Genomic DNA, 19,454 nt, shown 5'->3' with positions numbered 1-19,454 from the left:
GACTGCCACTGAATCAGGGTCATCGGAGAGCACGTGTGCGTCTGCTTTTTCACTTAGCAGCACGTGTGCCAGACAGTGGACTGGAGCCGGCCACCTGCCCGACTGGGATGGAGAAGACAACACATCAAACCACGATAGAAGCAGAGCACAGACGGGGCTGGGGTAAAGCTACCTGCGGAGGAAAGTCTTTAAGGACACTCAATTCAGGACCAGGAAACTGGGCACAGAGCTCTGACTCATGGCAGTCGAGTGCGTTCAGGAGCAGTGGGAGGTTCCAAGTGCCTCCAGAGGTTAGCTAACTGTGGATGAAGTGATGCAGAGTGGCAGGGGATGGTGAGAAATGAAGACTCAGGTCAAGAAGGCTCTTTCTCTATCAGTCCAAGGAACTGGGACCTTTTTTCTTTAAGAAGAGAAAGGAATTTTTAAGCAAGTGATGGAGAAAGAACTAGGTCTGTACTTAAAAAAAAAAAAAAAAAAAAAAAGAACTGGCGGGACCGGCGCTGTGGTGTAATAGGCTAGGCCTCTGCCTGTGGCGCTGGCATCCCACATGGGTGCTGGTTCATGATCCAGCTGCTCCTCTTCTGATCCAGCTCTCTGCCATGGACTGGGGAAGCAGTGGAAGACGGCTCTAGTGCTTAGGCCCCTGCACCTGTGTGGGAGGCGCAGAAGCGGCTCCTGGCTCCTGGCTTTGGATCAGCCCAGCGCTGGCCATTGTGGTCATTTGGGAATAAACCAGCAGATGGAAGACATTTCTCTATGTCTCTCCCTCTCTCTGTCTGTAACTCTGCCTCTCAAATAAATAAATAAAATCATTGTATAAAAAAAGAGAACTGGCAGGGGTTGGCATTGTGGTGCAGAGGGTTAAGCTTCTAATTATAATATGGCATCCCTTATCAGAGTACCAGTTCAAGTCCCAGTTGCTTCACTTCTGAGCCAGCTCCCAGCTAACCTACTTGGGGAGGGCAACAGAAGATGACCCCAGTGCTCGGGCCCCTGCCACCCATGTGGGAAACTTGGATGGCGTTCCAGGTTCCTAGCTTCTGTCTGGCCCACACCTGGTTGTTGAAGCCATTTGGGAAGTGAATCAGCTGATGGAAGATCTCTCTCTTACTTGCCTTTCAAATAAAATGAAAAGCAAATGAAAACACTTCTAAAAATGAATTTCACCATTTATATAAAGAAAATTGTTGGGGCTGGCGCTGTGGTGTAGTGGGTAAAGCCACCACCAGCAGTGCTGACATCCCATATGGGCACTGGTTCAAGATCTGGTTGCTCCACTTCCGATCCAGCTCTCTGCTATGGCCTGGAAAAGCAGTAGAAGATGGCCCAGGTCCTTGGGCCCCTGCACCCACATGGGAGAGCCGGAAGAGGCTTCTGGCTTCTGATCGGCTCAGCTCTGGCCATTGTGGCCAATTGGAGAGTGAACCAGTGGATGGAAGACCTTTCTCTCTTTCATTCTCTCTTTGCCTCTCCTTCTCTGTGTAACTCTTTCAAATAAATAAATAAATCTTTTTTTCTTTTTTTAAAGAAAATTGTTTCCTCATACCACAACTGAACTTGATGGTTCAAGTGGTTGCTTGGATGCTGGGAGGCAGGAATCCTTAGAATGAGATGAAAATATTTATATCATTTCTTAAAAATAAGAGTTTAACATATTTTTTCTTTTGTCCTATATAAAAGAAACAACATGAGGACTGGAGGACAAGGAGGTGAAAGAACAAAGGGTAAACAGGATGCTCCTTGGAAAAATTACATTTTTGCTTTTGAGAGAGAAAACCAGGCCAAGGAACATGGATTCCAGGCCATCTGAAAGCTCAGCTCCAGCACTCAGAAAAAGCTTTTGAAAATAACATAGGACTCTAGGGGCCAGCATCGTGGTACCGCCAGCTAAGCCACAGCCTGCAGCGCCAGCATCCCATATGAGCACCAGTTCAAGTGCTGCCTGCTCTGCTTCTGGTTCAGTTCCCCATGCATACGTCTAGGAAGGTAGTAATGGATGGGCCAAATACTTGGGCTCCTACCACCCACAAGGGAGCCCTGGATGGAGTTCCAGGTTCCTAGCTTCAGCCTGGCCTGGCCTCAAACCCAGCCAGTGCAGCTACTTTGGGAGTGGACCAAGGACCAAGGACAGAAAGTAATTTTTACTTGGCTTCTAATTTTGAATAAATTAAATCTGCAGCTGTAATGTTTGATGAAAGTTTTTTAAATAAAAAATTCAGTGTCAAGGATGTAATGAAATTAACACTTTCAGTTTTTCTAATCCTGAATATATCAAACTAACAAAGATACCTCTAGGCAAAAGAACACCAAGAGTAATAGTTTTTTCTTTCTTTCTTTCTTTCTTTCTTTCTTTCTTTCTTTCTTTCTTTCTTTCTTTCTTTCTTTCTTTCTTTCTTTCTTTCTTTCTTTCTTTCTTTCTTTCTTTCTTTCTTTCTTTCTTTCTTTCTTTCTTTCTTTCTTTCTTTCTTTCTTTCTTTCTTTCTTTCTTTCTTTCTTTCTTTCTTTCTTTCTTTCTTTCTTTCTTTCTTTCTTTCTTTCTTTCTTTCTTTTTTTTTTTTTTTTTTTGACAGGCAGAGTTAGTCAGGGAGAGAGACAGAGAGAAAGGTCTTCCTTCTGTTGGTTCAACCCCCAAGTGGCCGCTACGGCTGGTGTGTTGCGGCCGGCACACTGTGCCAATCCGAGGCCAGGAGCTAGGTGCTTCCTCCTGGTCTCCCATGCGGATGCAGGGCCCAAGGACCTGGGCCATCCTCCACTGCACTCCCGGGCCACAGCAGAGAGCTGGACGGAAGAAGAGCGGCCGGGACAGAACTGGCGCCCCAACCGGGACTAGAACCCGGGGTGCTGGCGCCGCAGGCAGAGGATTAGCCTCCTGAGCCACAGCGCTGGCCCTGTTACAATTTTTGATGAATTTTTAATATGCGAATAAAATTTTATTGGAAGTGCATTTTCTAGCAAGATTGTTTCCCAATCAGTCCACGTATTAATGGAAAATTAAGACTCACCACTAGAATGAAAGAGCTCATCTATTCCTATTTAAAAAATTATTACAGACATAAAATATTACAAAATCTTACTTTTACAAAAACTTGTAAGGAGAACAGGGGGAGTCCTGCTATTACATCACTGAAATCTCTCCATTTCTTTGTGAGTATGTCTTTCTCCCTGGCCCAATGACACAGTCACAACAACATAGTAATTTTTAGAGAGGTCATTATTACCTGACAAGTTATTTTCAATTTTGCTAAAAGCTGAGAATCACAGAGCATGTATCTTATAAAAGGCAGTAAAGGATTAGTTAAGCAGTCACTGAAGTCTACAAAAGAGTCTTTATCAAGACATATTAAGAAACTATTGGCTGGCACCGCGGCTCACTAGGCTGATCCTCTGCCTGCAGTGCTGACACCCCGGGTTCTAGTCCCAGTTGGGGCGCTGGTTCTGTCCCGGTTGCTCCTCTTCCAGTCCAGCTCTCTGCTGTGGCCCGGGAGTGCAGTGGAAGATGGCCCAAGTACTTGGGCCCTGCACCCGCATGGGAGACCAGGAGGAAGCACCCAGCTCCTGGCTTCGGATCGGTGCAGTATGCCGGCCGTAGTGGCCATTTTGGGGGTGAACCAATGGAAAAAGGAAGACCTTTCTCTCTATCTCTCTCTGACTAACTCTGCCTGTCAAAAAAAAAAAAAAAAAAAAAAAAAAGAAAAGAAAAGAAACTATTACTCTTGGTATTCTTTTGCCTAGAGGTATCTTTGTTAGTTTGATATATTCAGGATTAGAAAAACTGAAAATGTTAATTTTATTATATCCTTGACACTGAATTTTTTATTTAAAAAACTTTCATCAAACATTACAGCTGCAGATTTAATTTATTCAAAATTAGAAGCCAAGTAAAATTACTTTCTGTCCCAAACTATATTTTTCAGCTAAAATAAATGTGTTAGGGGTTGGCGCTGTGGCGCAGTGGATTAGTGCCCTTGCCTGAAGTGCCGGCACCCCATACGGGCACCAGTTCTAGTCCTGGCTGCTCCACTTCTGATCCAGCTCTCTGCTATGGCCTGGGATAGCAGTAGAAGATGGTCCAAGTCCTTGGGCCCCTGCACCCACGTAGAGACCCAGAAGAAGCTCCTGGCTCCTGGCTTCGGATTGGAACAGCTCCAGCCATTGCGGCCAACTGGGGAGTGAACCAGCAGATGGAAGACCTCTCTCTGTCTCTACCTCTCCCTGTAACTCTTTCAAATAAATAAAATAAATCTTTTAAAAAAAGTGTTAATGCCAATTAAGGAAAATAGGAAATAACTAAGGAAAGTTGAAATAATTTTTTTTTTTTTTGACAGGCAGAGTGGACAGTGAGAGAGAGAGACAGAGAGAAAGGTCTTCCTTTGCCGTTGGTTCACCCTCCAATGGCCGCCGCAGCCGGCGCGCTGCGGCCGGCGCACCACACTGATCCGATGGCAGGAGCCAGGAGCCAGGTGCTTTTCCTGGTCTCCCATGGGGTGCAGGGCCCAAGCACTTGGGCCATCCTCCACTGCACTCCCTGGCCACAGCAGAGAGCTGGCCTGGAAGAGGGGCAACCGGGACAGAATCCGGCGCCCCAACCGGGACTAGAACCCGGTGTGCCGGCGCCGCTAGGCGGAGGATCAGCCTGGTGAGCCGCGGCGCCGGCCTGAAATAATTTTTTTAAAAGATGACCTTTAAAAAAAAAAGATTTATTTACTTATTTGAAAATCAGAATTATTGAGAGGGACAGATCTTTCAGCTGCTGGTTCACTCCCCAAGTGGGCACAACAGCCAGGGCTGAGCCAGGCCGAAGTTAAGAGCCAGGAGCTTCTTTTGGGTATTTCATGTGGGTGCAGGGGTCCAAGCACTTGGTCATCCTCCGCTGCTTTCCCAGGGGCATTAACAGGGAGCTGAATTGGAAGTGGAGCAAACAGGACTCGAACCAGCACCTATATGGGATGCCAGCGCTGCAAATGGTAGTTTCACTGGCTATGCCACAGTGCTATCCCCAAGTGTGAAATAAATTTTAAAATGCTCTTTGCAGGGCCAGCGCATGGCACAGTGTAGAGCTGAGCTGCGGCCTGCAATACTGGCATCCCACACGAGCTCTGGCTCAAGTCCTGGCTGCTCCTCTCTACACCCCTGAGAAGGCAGCCGAAAGGGGCCCAAGTGCCTGGGCTCCTGCTACCATGTGATAGATTCAGATGGAGTTCTGGGCTCCTGGCTTCAGCCTGGCTCAGCCCTGACCATGCAGCCATTTGGGGAGTGAACTAGCACATGGAAAATTTCTGTCTCTCTATTTCTTCTTCTTTCTCTGTAACTCTGCCTTTCAAATGAATAAGTAAATCTAAAAAAATAAACAAACAAAACCCAGAAGAGCTGGTGGAAGTTAAGGATCTGAAAATTCATTCCCTTAAACTACCTAGGATTGAGGAGGCCTTGAGTCTGCTCCTCCCTGCATGGGGACCCAGCAGGAGGGCATCATGGGACCTGAGGTAGGGCCATTTGTGCAGGGTCACTGCATCACCCAGAAGTAGAGTTTTCAGGTCTGCATACTCTGCTTTTTTGTGTCTGCATAAAATAGTATCTTCTTCGCCAACGTAAAATCACACCATCAATATGAGGTCACACTGCTGAAATGTGTAGTATTGTCTTAATTTTTAAATTTTGTTTTTAAATCCCTGTTCCTCACTGAGTGGGTTCTGCACATGGCATGCTTCCTAGGTCTAAAACAGCTATGATTTGCCTGCCAAAAAATTCCCAACAAGCGGCAAAGGTATTACTTTTCTTGTGCTGATTTTATTTAAATCAAATGAAATATTATTAGATGAATTTTTTCAAGCTGCCTTATCATTTTAGTTCCATATTTTCTCAGGCAGTTTTATCAGTGGAGTGAAGCACTACAGCTTATACATATTTTAATAGATCGTGACCTCAGCCGTGTGGAGGTCACAGCACACAGAAACATTCAGGCCGGCGCTGCGGCTCACTAGGCTAATCCTCTGCCTGTGGCGCCGGCACACCGGGTTCTAGTCCCGGTCGGGGTGCCGGATTCTGTCTCGGTTGCCCCTCTTCCAGGCCAGCTCTCTGCTGTGGCCAGGGAGTGCAGTGGAGGATGGCCCAAGTACTTGGGCCCTGCACCCCATGGGAGACCAGGAGAAGCACCTGGCTCCTGCCTTCGGATCAGCGCAGTGCGCCGGCCGTGGCGGCCATTGGAGGGTGAACCAACGGCAAAGGAAGACCTTTCTCTCTCTCTCTCTCTCTCACTGTCCACTCTGCCTGTCAAAAATTAAACAAACAAAATAAAACAAAAACATTCTGTGGGGAGCTGTGGGGAGCAGGGCCTGTCTCCCGCAACATGGCGAAATAAGTACTGAGACTACCGAGACTAGACTAGACCACTGAGACTATTAAGACTAAATAACTCTATGCATCTGATCTCCCATCATATGGTGCTGAGAGAGAGTAAACAAATCTCACACAGCTGTTTCGTTAATTAGCTGATTCCTGACCCAACCCCTGTTTGGAAGAAAGCGGCGTGCTCAGCACGTGGGCAGCAGAGCACGGATTGGTGGGAGAGGACTAGGGGGAGAGAGAGACAACATGCAGGTTGCCCCTGAGAGAGTGGGTCGGAGAGCTCGCTGGTGCCGCTCCTCCACGAAAGCGGGGGAGCGTCAGCAAATCCGGGAAGGACCGGTGTCGTTCCTCCGCGAGTGGGGGAGCGACACATTCAGTAAGTTCTGGCTTCTAGTAAGTTCTGACGGTAGAAGAGCAGTCCGCTGTTCACAAACGTGGAGTCCAAGACGGCCACGCTGCACACCTGGCTCTATCATTTCCTGACTGCGTGGTGAGCTTTGGAGAACACGGAAGCCTGAAGAGCCTTGGACACCCTGCCTGTAAAACAGGGCTGAGAACATCCACCCACCGTGTGCAGCTGTGGCGAAATGGCAGGGCCGTGGGGCTCCTACCCGCTGTGGGCTGAGACGGAGAGTTTCTCAAAGGTGGTTTCATGAGGTGCGACTCACCAGAACCGTATCCAGGCATTGGCCCTTTGGTTTGAAGGTCGGGGAGCCCCACATTCAGTGCGTTGGGTACCATGTTGTCCAGATGTGGCTTGGGCCCAACAGGGTGGGACGGCGAGTGCTTCATGCTGGGCTGCCTCTGCTGCTGCTGCTGCAGCGCGCTCACCATCCGGGCCAGCTGCAGGGGCGAGGAGAGGACAGGCGGTGAGCGAATATCCCAGCTTCCGGTGTCAGGGGAGGGGCAGAGTGCTCAGGGTCTGCTGGGCAGCAAGATGCACTGTCACACAGGGCACCGGGGGACCCGTCTGGCACACGTACCTGCTGCTCCTGCTGCTGGCGCACAGCTTGAGAAATCTTTCTCTGGTTCTGTAGCAACTGCTGCTGCTGCTGCTGCTGCAGGAGAAGCTGACATGCCTACAAAACAGGGCAGGGAGGGACCACAGCTCCCTGAGACGGCGGCACCGAGAGCATCAAAGTGCACACAAGGGCTGCAGAACTACAGGGACCAGCGCGGGAAGTCCCACCAAGTTCCTCTCTGGGCTAGTTCACCTCCAGTTGAGCTGACTTATCAACCTTTAATCAGACTCGGGTTTGCAGCCAAGTGTGAACTAGTGGCCCTTCAGGCATAAAAGATGACAAAGACAGATGAAGGAAATCAAAGCTAGAGAAAGGAAAACCAGGCTGCCTGTTAAGCTATCCCAAGAAAATCTACTTACCAACTGGAACTGGGGAATTTGTGGAAGCTGGCTCAGCATGGCAATTTGTTGAGGAGATAACTGGGGCCCCACATTGAAAAGACCTGGATTCAGGCCACTGTTGGGAAACTGCTTAAGCATTGAGGCAGACACCTGGCCAAAAAAAAATAAAATAAAATAAAGTTTTTAGAATTGATCAAAATAAAATATTTTTCCCCTGTGAATAATAAATCTAAAACAAATGTCCATTTTTCCACTGAAAAATACTTAGGGGCATACTTCATACCATGATCATCTCTGAGCAAAAATATATATATTTTTAAAGATTTATTTATGGCCGGCGCCACGGCTCACTAGGCTAATCCTCCGCCTTGCAGCGTTGGCACACCGGGTTCTAGTCCTGGTCAGGGCGCCAGATTCTGTCCCGGTTGCTCCTCTTCCAGGCCAGCTCTCTGCTGTGGCCAGGGAGTGCAGTGGAGGATGGCCCAAGTACTTGGGCCCTGCACCCCATGGGAGACCAGGAGAAGCACCTGGCGCTGGCCATCGGATCAGCGTGGTGCGCCAGCTGCGGCGGCCAATGGAGGGTGAACCAACGGTAAAGGAAGACCTTTCTCTCTGTTTCTCTCTCACTGTCCACTCTGCCTGTCAAAAAATTAAATAAATAAAAAATAAAAATAAAAAAAGATTTATTTATTCAAAAGGTAGAGTTACAGAGAGGCAGAGGCAGAGAGAGAAAGTCGTCTTCCATCCACCAGTTCACTTGCCAAATGGCTGTGATGGCCAGAGCTAGGCCGATGCAAAACCAGGAGCCAGGAGCTTCTTCCAGGTCTCCCAAGGAGGGGGCAAGGCTCAAGGACTTGAGCTAACTTCTACTGCTTTCCCAAGCCATAGCAGAAAGCTGGATTGGAAGTGGAGCAGCCAGGAATCGAACCTGTGTCCATATGGGATGCTGGCACTGCAGGCAGCAGCCTTACCCACTGTGCCACAGTGCAGGCCCCTCTGAGGAAAGACATAAAGATATTATAACAGCTTTTAATTCTCTTCTTAGACTGTGCATTTCCATAATGAAAATGATCGATTATCAGGAAGAAAAAAATCTGAGAAAAAAGTGCTGATGACACTATGGCTTTTGTTTGAGAAATTATTACTGGAAATGTGCCATAAAACAAAATAAACCAAAATGGGGGCCGGCGCTGTGGTGCAGCGGGTTAAAACTCTGGCCTGAAGTGCTGGCGTACCGGTTCTAGTCCCGGCTGCTCCTCTTCCCATCCAGCTATCTGCTGTGGCCTGGGATAGCAGTGGAAGATGGCCCAAGTGCTTGGGCCCCTGCACCCACGTGGGAGACCCGGAAGAAGCTCCTGGCTCCTGGCTCTGGATCAGTGCAGCTCCAGCCATTGTGGCCATCTGGGGAGTGAACCAGTGGACGAAGACCTCTCTCTGTCTCTACCTCTCTCTGTAACTCTGTCTTTCAAATAAATAAAATAAATACTTAAAAAATATATATATATATATAAACCAAGATGCACAAAGCTAATAAATTAGGTGTTCTCCAGAAAGCACAGTACTTCTGTTATGCAAACGGGAAAAAGTGACTTGTAAAGAGAGAGAAGCCGGGGCTTCCACAGCTCACACTCGAGTCTCAGAGGCTACACAGAGCCGGGAAGGCCAGCTGTCTGCTGGTTCCTTCTGCCTGGTTTTAGGCAGAGGGGACAAGGCTGCAGGAAGCTCTGCTGATGGAGAAAGGAGTCCCTCCTACCTGTGGGCTCTCAGCAAAGAAGCCTGCAGCCAGCTGACCCGAGTTTGCCTGCACTTTCACAGGGCCGCTGAGAACAAACCCGGCCCCTCCGCGGGAGCCACCGCAGCACGTGGGCGGAGGCTTCAGTGCCAGAGGCAGACTGCTGGGCTTGCACCCTTCCCTGCTGTTTCTCAGCATGCGACCCAGCATGCAACGCAGCTACCAGAATGATAATCATGTGAACCTCAGTGGGTTGTCTGAGGATTTCCAGCTAACCCATGTCAAAGGCGTGGAAACACACTCCACAAACGTTCTTGCTGTCTCCAGGCTGGTTCTTCAGGGACAGTGACCACACTTCCCGGGCACCTCTCTTCAGGATAAACATGGTCAGTTCTTTTTCCTGCATTCCATCCTGCCTCTCAATGCGGAGCCCAGGACAGTCTCAGACTGGCCAGATCTGACTATCCCTTACCCATTCTATCAAAGTCAAGCTCTGTTAACAACGGCCGAGATCTGTTTCCCTGGTGATTACATCTAACGGAATTCACTCACAAAGTTAACGTCAATTAAAATCTATAGTATTTTTAAAAAGATTTATTTACTTATTTGCAAGTCAGATTTACAGAGAGAAAGAGAGAAAATCTTCCATCTGCTAGTTGACTCACCAGAAGGAGCCAGAAGCTTCATTCGGGTTTCCCACTTGGGCCATCTTCCACCATTTTCCCGGGCCATTAACAGGGAGCTGGACTGGAAGTGGAGCAGCCAGGACAGAAACCAGCACCCACACACTGGCACTGCAGGTGGTGGCTTTACTCCACTATGCCACAACCCTGGCCCTTTTTTTTTTTTTTTTTTTTTTTTTTTGACAGGTGGAGTTAGACAGTGAGAGAGAGAGAGACAGAGAAAGGTCTTCCTTTCCGTTGGTTCACCCCTCAAATGGCTGCTATGGCCAGTGCGCTGCGCCAATCTGAAGCCAGGAGCCAGGTGCTTCTTCCTGGTCTCCCATGCGGGTGCAGGGCCCAAGCACTTGGGCCATCCTCCACTGCTTTCCTGGGCCATAGCAGAGAGCTGGACTGGAAGAGGAGCAACCGGGACAGAATCCAGTGCCCCAACTGGGACTAGAACCCGGGGTGCCAGTGCCGCAGGCAGAGGATTAGCCAAGTGAGCCACGGCACCAGCCAAAGCTAGTAATGCTTTGTACCCTCATGTAATATTTAACTCATGTAGCTGGTTTTAAAACTTTATTAATTTATTTTTTGGTTCAAGCTAAGAACCTTATATTTGTCTTTATGTTCAGGGCACATAGTAGGTCCACGATAAATGCCTACTGCATGAGTCAACCTTCATGTAACAGAACAGTGACCTCAAGAAGTTCTTTTCCATCCTGTCACCCCACCCATCTCCAGTTTGTGTTCCTTGACGGGAACAACAAACATGACCAAGTCGAGGGTAATCTAGGCGTATACCTCTAAAAACTTCCCTTCAACCTGAAAGTGACCAGGCTGGGGGCGGGGTGTCCTATCACTACTTCAACTGTACAGAGAGAGGAAGATATCTTTTATCTGCTGGTTCATTCTTCAAATGGCCACAACAGCTGGGGCTGGACCGGACCAAAGCCGGAGCCTGGAACTCTATCAGGGTCTCCCACATGGGAGAGGCCCAAGAACTTGGGCTGTCTTCTGCTGCTTTCTTGGGTACATTAGCAAGAAAGTAGAGCATTGGGGACTTGAACTACTCATATGGGATGCCAGTAGTGCAGGTGATGGCTGAACCCACTGCATCACAGTACCAGTCCCTCACTCAACTGTGTCAGCATTTAGCCTGTATTTTTCTGACCGATTGAAATAAAAAAGATGGTTTGTCAAATGGCCTGTTAAAAGTGAGATATGACAACTCTATTATTCCTGTAATCAATATTTATGCCAACCAATGAAGGGAATGAGTTAAAACTTGCTAGCAAACTAAAACCACGAATGATTTTCAAAGCTGGCTCAAGCACATAACCCATTAGGCTAGGTTCCTCGTTTCTCCCTTTCAGAAATTATTCAAGGGAGCAGGCAGCCAGCCTAGCAGGTAAGAGGCCCAAGTTCCACATGTGAGTACCTCGGTTTGATTCCTGGCTCCAGCTTCTGACTCCGGGTTCCTAACAATGTAGACGCAGGGGAGGTAGCAGTGATGGTCAAATATTTGGGTTCCTGCTACCCACGTGGAAACCTGCCAACCCCAAGGGACTCAAACAGCAGACAGACGCTGGTTCCCAATTAAATAAATTCCTTTTTTCAAAAAAAACTTTTTAAAGATTTATTTACTTTAAAGTCAAAGTTAAAGAGAGATAAAGAGGGAGAAACAAGAGAGATAGGGAGAGAGAGACAGAGTTCACTCCCTAGATGGCAATGATGGCCAGGACTAGGCCAGGAGCCACGAGTTTCTCTTCCAGGTCTCCCATGCGGGTGCAGGGGTCCAAGCACTTGGGCCATCTTCCACTGCTTTCCCCAGGCCATTAGCAGCGAGCTGGATCAGAAGTGGAGCAGCCAGGACTCAAACCAGTACCCATACAAGATGCCGGCATCAAACGCAGTAGATTCGCCTACCACACCACAATGCCAGTCCCCATAAATTTCTTAAAAATTTTTTTTTAACTGTTGAAAACTCCCCTTGCTGTCCTCACTTCCTTGTGGGGGAAGGGTTCTTTCCTCCCATTTCTGATTGGGACTAAGCCCAGAGGGCCATCCGCCCCAGCACACCACTTCCTGCAGGCAGCACACACAGGGGCGTAACTGCCTTTCCAGCCACGTGGGGTTTGGAAGTCTGTGTTAGGAAGAAGCATTCTGCAGCATTCATTTTGTTGTTAGTAAAGGGGTATTTTGGTCCAATATGCCTTCCCTTTTATGTCAGAAATTAGGATTTTGGGCAGGAAAAAAGGGTTGTCATTATCAAACTCCCCTTGAAAACCCTCAGCTTCCACTCAAGGTCCTGGACTGAAATTCTTGTCACAAATCCTTTTTCTGATATAGAATTATTAAGTTTTAGCATTAGACAATTAACCTAAAGCAAGGATTCCTTTCCTAGATGTCAAAACTGCACCAACCCACCCAGGAAAGGTTCTTTTCTTTTTGCCTCGTGTGTCTGGCGAGCCTCAGCCTGTTTGTGTTCCACAGGACACCTCTCCCACACATCCGTCCTCGCTTTCACCTCGTTTTCCATCTCCTGAACATGCTCCTCTGGAATCTGAGCTCATGAGAAAGCTTCCCCCACTGACCCTTCCTGCCACCTTTCTTCAGCATCACGGTCACGGTCAGGGTCGAGTTCCTCTTTCCTCCTACTTTAGGGCCACGGTCTCTGTTACGTGGCTTACCAATGCATTTTCTTCCAAGGTCTCGGTGTCACTCAACTCACAGGTTCTCTCACTCTGGAAAATGTTCTGGTTGGGAGCCGTCTTTCCCCAGCTGCTTCCCGACTATCCTCTAGGACATGCTGACTGGTATGAACCAATTTAAAGCCTTGTTTGATTTTCTGAATTGCTGATGACAAGCAGATGAGAGCACAATGGGAGTGTGCATCTGGCCCCTGCACCTATTTTGTGGCCAGCATGACAAGCACACCCTCCACAGCATCCCCAGACAATAACCCCTCCCCTCTCCTTTGAATTCACCCCAACGGTCGCTGGTGGGACCTAACATATTGTCCCTGACACGGTAATTCTAAACCCACTGTAGTAAGAGTTTGGTTGTTTTTTCTGGAGGGTGCAATGCAGATCCATCCTATGCTATCAGAATCATTTTCCAAAACAGAGTCCTGTCCCACTCAATGACCTATGAAATCACATGCATCGTCTTCAGCAAAACTCTTAGTTCAAAAAAAGTATTTATTTCCATTTGTTTGAAAGGCAGAGAGACAGGGATAGAGAGGAATCTTCCAACTGCTGGTTTACTCTCCAAATGCTCCCAACAGCCACGGCTGGGCCAGGTCAAAACAGGAGCCGTGAACTTAATCTGTATCTGCCACGGTCAGGGACAGGGGCCCATGTACCTGAGCCATCACCTGTTGCCTCTCAGGATGTGCATTAGCACCCCAAGCTGGAATGGGAATCAAGGTATGTCTTGAACCCAGGCACTTTGATATGGGATGCAAAGCACCAAACAACATCAACCTCTGAGCCTAATGCCTGCCCCCTTTTATTGATTAAACAGTTGAGATTCTTAGGGGCAGGCATTGTGACACTAGTGCATAGTCACTGCTTGGGGCCTGAACTGATCCCTGGTTCTTGGCTGTAATGTGACCCAGTGCTGGCTGCTGCAGGCATCTGAAGAGCTAACCAGAGGATGGGAGCAGGCAGGCAGGCAGGCAAAAAGCTCTACTAGACAAGTCAGCGGGGGCCGGCCCAGTGGCGCAGCGGGTTAACACCCTGGCCTGAAGCGCTGGCATCCCATATGGGCGCCGGTTCTGGTCCTGGCTGCTCCTCTTCCAGTCCAGCTCTCTGCTGTGGCCTGGGAAAGCAGTAGAAGATGGCCCAAGTGCTTGGGTCCCTGCACCCAGACAGGAGACCCAGAAGAAGCTCCTGGCTTCGGATCAGCGCAGCTCTGGCCATTGCGGCCATCTGGGGAGCGAACCATCGGACAGAAGACTTCTTTTTCTCTGCCTCTCCTCTCTGTGTAACTCTGACTTTCAAATAAATACATAAATATTAAAAAAAAAAAATCAGCTACTCTCTGATCAACCCACTTTCCTTCCATCCTGGGAATGGCTGCCACCTCCTTCCAAGCACCACCATTCCTGCTACTCAAAATGAGCTAACGAGGCAGGCCCTGTGGTACAGTGGGTGAAGACACCGTCTGTGGCACTGACATCTCACATGGGTGCCAGTTCAAGTCCTGGCTGCTCCACTTCTGATCCAGCTCTCTGCTAATGTGCCTGGGAAATCAGCAGGAGATGGCCCAAGTCCTTGGGGCCCTGCACCCACATGGGAGACCCTGAAGAAGCTCCTGGCTTCAGATTGGCCCTGCTTCAGCCATTTTGGCCATTTGGGGAGTGAACCAGTGGATGAAAGGTATCTCTCTCTCCTCTGTAGCTCTGCCATTCAAAGACATACATAAATATTTTTAAAAATGTTTTTAAAAAGGAGCTAATGAAGCTACCATTCAGAGTAAAACATGTGTATGATGCAATAGTACCCTACAGAAACTCACTGTGGAAGACAAACACAAATATTCAGAGCAGAATTGCTCCTAACAGCAAAAATCTAGAAACAATAAAATGTCAGTAGTAGAACAGGTAAGCTATGGTATAATACTGTATGGAATACTATATGAACAAAACCACCCAATCAACATGGGAAAATCTTATTTATAACGTCAAGTTACACAAAGGGGAGGGGGTGGCCATATACTTTCCTTATATAAAGTGCAAAAAAATGAAACACGAAACACACATTTACAGGTTGACTGTTAGAGGCCAGCACTGTGGCTCCACAGTTAGGCTGCCTCCTCCAATGCCGGCATCCCGCATGGGAGTCCCAGTTCAATCCCTAGCTACTCCACTTCCAATCCAGCTCCCTGCTTACGCCGTGTGGGGAGATCAGGATGGAGTTCTTGGCTCCTGGTTTTGGCTTGGTCCAGCGAGTGAACCAGTGGATGACAGATCCTTTTCTTTCTATCTTTCTCTCTCTCTTGTCACTCTGCCTCTCAAATGAATAGAAAATAATTTTTTAAAGGTTTATGGCTAACTTGGCAGAGAGGTCTGCCAGTGGGGTAGGACAACAAATCAAAAAGATCGATAGAGAACGACTACAGACAAGGACAGGAATGCTGACAACTAGGCAATCCTACAGTATTTAAATGGCATCATCTCTTACGTCCACAGACTGATAGTCTGGAGACTATGGAGGCCACACTGCCTGGGCCTTATCTGACAGGCCCTGCTCAGCTTCCCCTTCCCCAGTCAGTGATGCCACCCTCCTCCCAAAAACACAAAAGGACCTGGGAGAGGCACCATGAGACTCCTGGCAAATGGCTGCTCCTACCTGACAGAGTAATCAGGCACAGGTCTTGCACATTCCTGCTGCAGGGAGTTAATCATTCTGGGTTAAAAGCCCTTCCATCTCCAGCTGAGCCGGAGAACGTGAAGATCTTGTTACAATCAATATGGCAGTCAATGAAGCATCGCAGGTGCAAAATGACAGCAATTTAAAGGCGAGGCAACAGCCTGCCAGAAACTGCAACTTTCTGAATCTGAGTAACTGGAGGAAAAAGGCAACTATAGATCTAGGGCCTGGGACATTTATTTATTTTTTATGTATTTATTTCTTTAAAGATTTATTTATTTATTTGGAAGAGCTACACAGAGAGAGGAGAGGCAAAGAGAGAAAGAGAGGTCTTCTTCGCTGGTTCACTCCCCAGTTGGCCACAACGGTTGGAGCTGTGCCGATCTGAAGCCAGGAGCTAGAAGCTTCCTCTGGGTCTTCCCACGCAGGTTCAAGGGCCCAAGCATTTGGGCCATCTTCCACTGCTTTCCCAGGCTATAGCAGAGAGCTGCATTGGAAGTGGAGCAGCCGGACTTGGACTGGCGCCCATATGGGATGCTGGCACTGCAGACGGCGGCTTTACCTGCTACGCCACAGCGCCAGCCCCTGGGACATTTATTTATCAGAAAACTTAGGGGCTGGCACTGTGATGTAATGTTGGCATCCCATATGGGTGCAGGTTCGAGTCTCAGTTGTTCTACTTCCAATCCACCTGCCTGCTAATGCCCCCTGTGAAAGCAGCAGAAGATGGCCCAAGTCCTTGGTGCTTCTGCACCCATGTGGGAGATGGGAATAAAGCTCCTGGCTTCGGCCTGACCCAGTCCTGGCCATTGTGGTCATTTGGCAGTGAAAACAGCAGACGGAAGATCTCTCTAAAACTCTGCCTTTCAAATAATTAAAATAAATGATTTTTTTAAAATGAGTTTCTCGGTCTTCTTTCTCTGTTGACATTTACTAATGATTGCTCCTACAAAGTGGTTAAAATGGATATAACATTTGAGGCTGGTGCTGGGACACAGGGACACAGGCACTTTTTGTTTATGAAGTAAAGTAGATGTGTGCTCAGGAGATTTACTGAACCAAAGTCTCACAAAGTTAACTGTTTTCCTAAAAATTCCAATTTCAAAATTGTTCTGGGTGCAGGTGTTAGTGGTTAAAATGCCTAGATCCCACATAGGAGTACCAGGGTTCAAGTCCCAGTTCTCCTTCTAATTCTACTGCCTTCCAAATCCTCCAGCACACCCAGGAGGCAGAGGGCGATGGCTCAAGTATCTGGGTCCCTGCCCAGCTCCCAGAGTAACCCAGAATCCAGTAAATCTCCTCTTTACCTGTGCTGTGAGCCCTCAAGTACTATCCACAATTTATAAAGCAGTTTTAATTACATGCAATTAAATCAATATGGTATTAGAAAAGAGATCTAAAAAAAATAAGGCTTTTCATGTAAAAACATCTACTTTTTTATATACAAGAGGCAATAAAGAATCAGATCTTTGACATTTTGTTCTAAAAACTGTGATCCTTGGCATCTCAATTTTCCACAATTTTGATCAGAAACTGTACTGTGTCTCTGTCAATAAAAACCAGTCAGCTAACAGCTGCTCACCACTGCGCCATCTTTTGTTCTGAGTGTGGAAACAAGCTGCTTACCTGGGGAGAAATAAACTGGGGAGGCACTTGCGCCCGGAGACCAGGAGAAGAATTCAGTGGCTGCACTGGTGTGTGCAGACCTCTCGATTGTGCTGTGCTGTTTCCAAACAAGCCGTGATTACCGCCCTGCAAACCGAACAGCGGCAGTGAGGGCTCCTGTTCACATAAGGCAAGTAAGAAACAGTCCTGCTTCCTATCTCCCAGACGAATCATGCACTGTGTCTCATGGAACCACAGGACTCTCACTGAGAAGTGCTCATTGGGGAACGCTCGGGCAACTACTGAGACCCAGTCACAGGCACAACACGGCCATTTGCGCAGCCCGAGGAGCTCTGCGCTCTGCGCTGAGAGGGTTCCGTTTCGTCCAGTGTTGGAGGCAGCACTGCAGTCCCTGTTCTGAGATGAACACGTACAGGCAATGTAACACTGATTCCAACTTCACTCCATTAAGATTCCATTTACCATATTTATTCTCAAATGTTTCCAGCTGAGAGGCACCTGAGTAAGGATGCGGCTCAAGAACAACACGGACTGTAGACGCCCCTATGTCCCTGCCTCTCTGCACTGGCTGGCTCAACCACAGAATCGACACCCAACAGTGGCCCCAGAGCCATGAGGACTTACTCCAGATCTCCACACCCTTTCCTGACCCTTCCTGCACCAGATGAGAAAATAGGAATCATTCACACAGGGAAATTAAAAGGAAAGGGAAAAAGTAAATATCATTACAGGGATACCAAACAAATGCTACTCACCTGTGACTTCTCATTCTATCCTATGAACACCAGTCTAGCTAAAAGTAAACCATCCTCTTATTCCTGGAGGAGCCCCTCATGGAGCACTCTGCCGCTGCAGAGCTGGGCTGACGGCAAGCCTTCCCTCCTGACTTGTTTCTAGCCGTGAGAATCCTCCAGCAAGGCAATCACATTGGCTAACTTGATGCTGCGTGGGGTTCGTCCCTGCACAGCCCTTACTTGGTCTCAGTGAGGCCCCGCTCAGAGGTCAGCTTCCTCAAGGATGTCTTCCTGAGAAAGCTTCTTCATCCTTTCACAGTGAAATTAACTGAGCCCACCTCTGTGTTATCCAAACGCTAAAACTTCAATGGAACCCGTCATCAAACCCTATTGCCTGCTTGAGTTCTCTGCATCCCCAGAACTCAGTGAAGCCCTGGTCTGTAGGATGAGTACATCATTTGCAAATGTCAAAGACCCACCAATTTCAAATTTCACACACTTGAAAGAGCCCCCTGAGTCTCCACCTGTTTGCACCGAGTACAAATGCTCTAAATAAGCTGAAGTCACCACCTTCCTCTGATTCCTTGAACCATGGCGATTGAGGTAGCTTTTAAAGAAGAGTTTTATAATGGCTTCATTAAGTTCTAGAACTCTAAACATATCGTGATGGCTTAATGATTCAAAAATAGATTAAGGGATTGCTATAGGGAAATTAATAAACTTAGGAACACTGAAAATAAGAATGATTATAAACATAAAGCAGAAATGGCAATTAAAATTTGTGTAACTTACAAAAGAAAAAGATCCACTATGAACTTCATAACATCCAAAAGGTTGTTTAGACATAAGAAAACCTTTATTTAATTCTAAACTCCTAGTCTCCCTACTGCTTTTGCTTAGCAATCAAACTGTCACTCTAAGGTAAAACTGCTCAACTCTGAGTCTTCTTAGACGTGGCAGTCAGCAGTTGCTTGGCTACTGATCAAGCCAAAGAAAACAGGAAACATGTATTCCATACAAATATTCTCCTAAGCTCTTTCTCACACTTACTAACAGAGGAATGGCCCTGCTGTCAAATGCCAGTTATTCACAGGGTCCTTGGATGTCGGAGCTGCTGGCAGCTGAAGTCCTTGCCAGAATCAGTGTTCTGGCAAATACATAACTGTATTAATTTCAGTCTCTCTTTTGAAAAAGAAATATTCAAAAGAATTCCTTTTAAGAGTTTTTGTAAAACCAAGCCCTGGTTTCTCTTTCCAGTAGGCCAGATTCCACCCTCCCCTGCCAAAGGTGTGAGGGTTCCCATTATCCAGGGTCTCAGGCCACACCAGCACTCTGCTACATCTGAACGGGCGACAGTGTAAGAAAGGCAGCAGCAATCTATCAGAAAATGTCTTCTCTGCACTCGAGGACAGGCACATCACAAGCTCTTCATTTTCTTGGCTCAGACACAGCTTTAGGTAGCGAGGTAGGTGGAGGCAGTCTGATCCAGCCTTTTAAAAAATATTTAGAAACTGGGAAGATGGTTACCGAACACTTGTATACATGCTTATGTGGGGTTCAGAGGCTACTGTTAAAGTGCCCCAGTCGTATGTGAGCTCCTATGATGAGCCGAGT

The 19,454-nt window shown here is 47.7% G+C and overlaps 1 protein-coding gene across 11 annotated transcripts in view; it reads right to left on the bottom strand.

Moving 5' to 3' along the window:
- TNRC6B (trinucleotide repeat containing adaptor 6B) overlaps positions 1 to 19,454 on the bottom strand; it is a 287,810-nt gene that overhangs the window by 18,456 nt on the left and 249,900 nt on the right. For all 11 annotated transcript variants that reach the window (XM_051834072.2, XM_051834078.2, XM_051834074.2 and 8 more), the window contains 4 exons: positions 17,107 to 17,232; positions 7,727 to 7,858; positions 7,329 to 7,424; positions 7,014 to 7,188 (listed from right to left, as the gene is read on the bottom strand). In XM_051834072.2, the coding sequence (XP_051690032.1) occupies positions 7,014 to 7,188; positions 7,329 to 7,424; positions 7,727 to 7,858; positions 17,107 to 17,232 (529 nt within the window). The remainder of the gene's footprint in view (positions 1 to 7,013; positions 7,189 to 7,328; positions 7,425 to 7,726; positions 7,859 to 17,106; positions 17,233 to 19,454) is intronic.

The sequence above is a fragment of the Oryctolagus cuniculus genome, chromosome 11 (genome assembly GCF_964237555.1).
Source record: "Oryctolagus cuniculus chromosome 11, mOryCun1.1, whole genome shotgun sequence".
Taxonomy (NCBI): domain Eukaryota; kingdom Metazoa; phylum Chordata; class Mammalia; order Lagomorpha; family Leporidae; genus Oryctolagus; species Oryctolagus cuniculus.
Note: the sequence above shows the minus strand (reverse complement) of the source record. Positions and strands in the feature narration are given on the sequence as shown.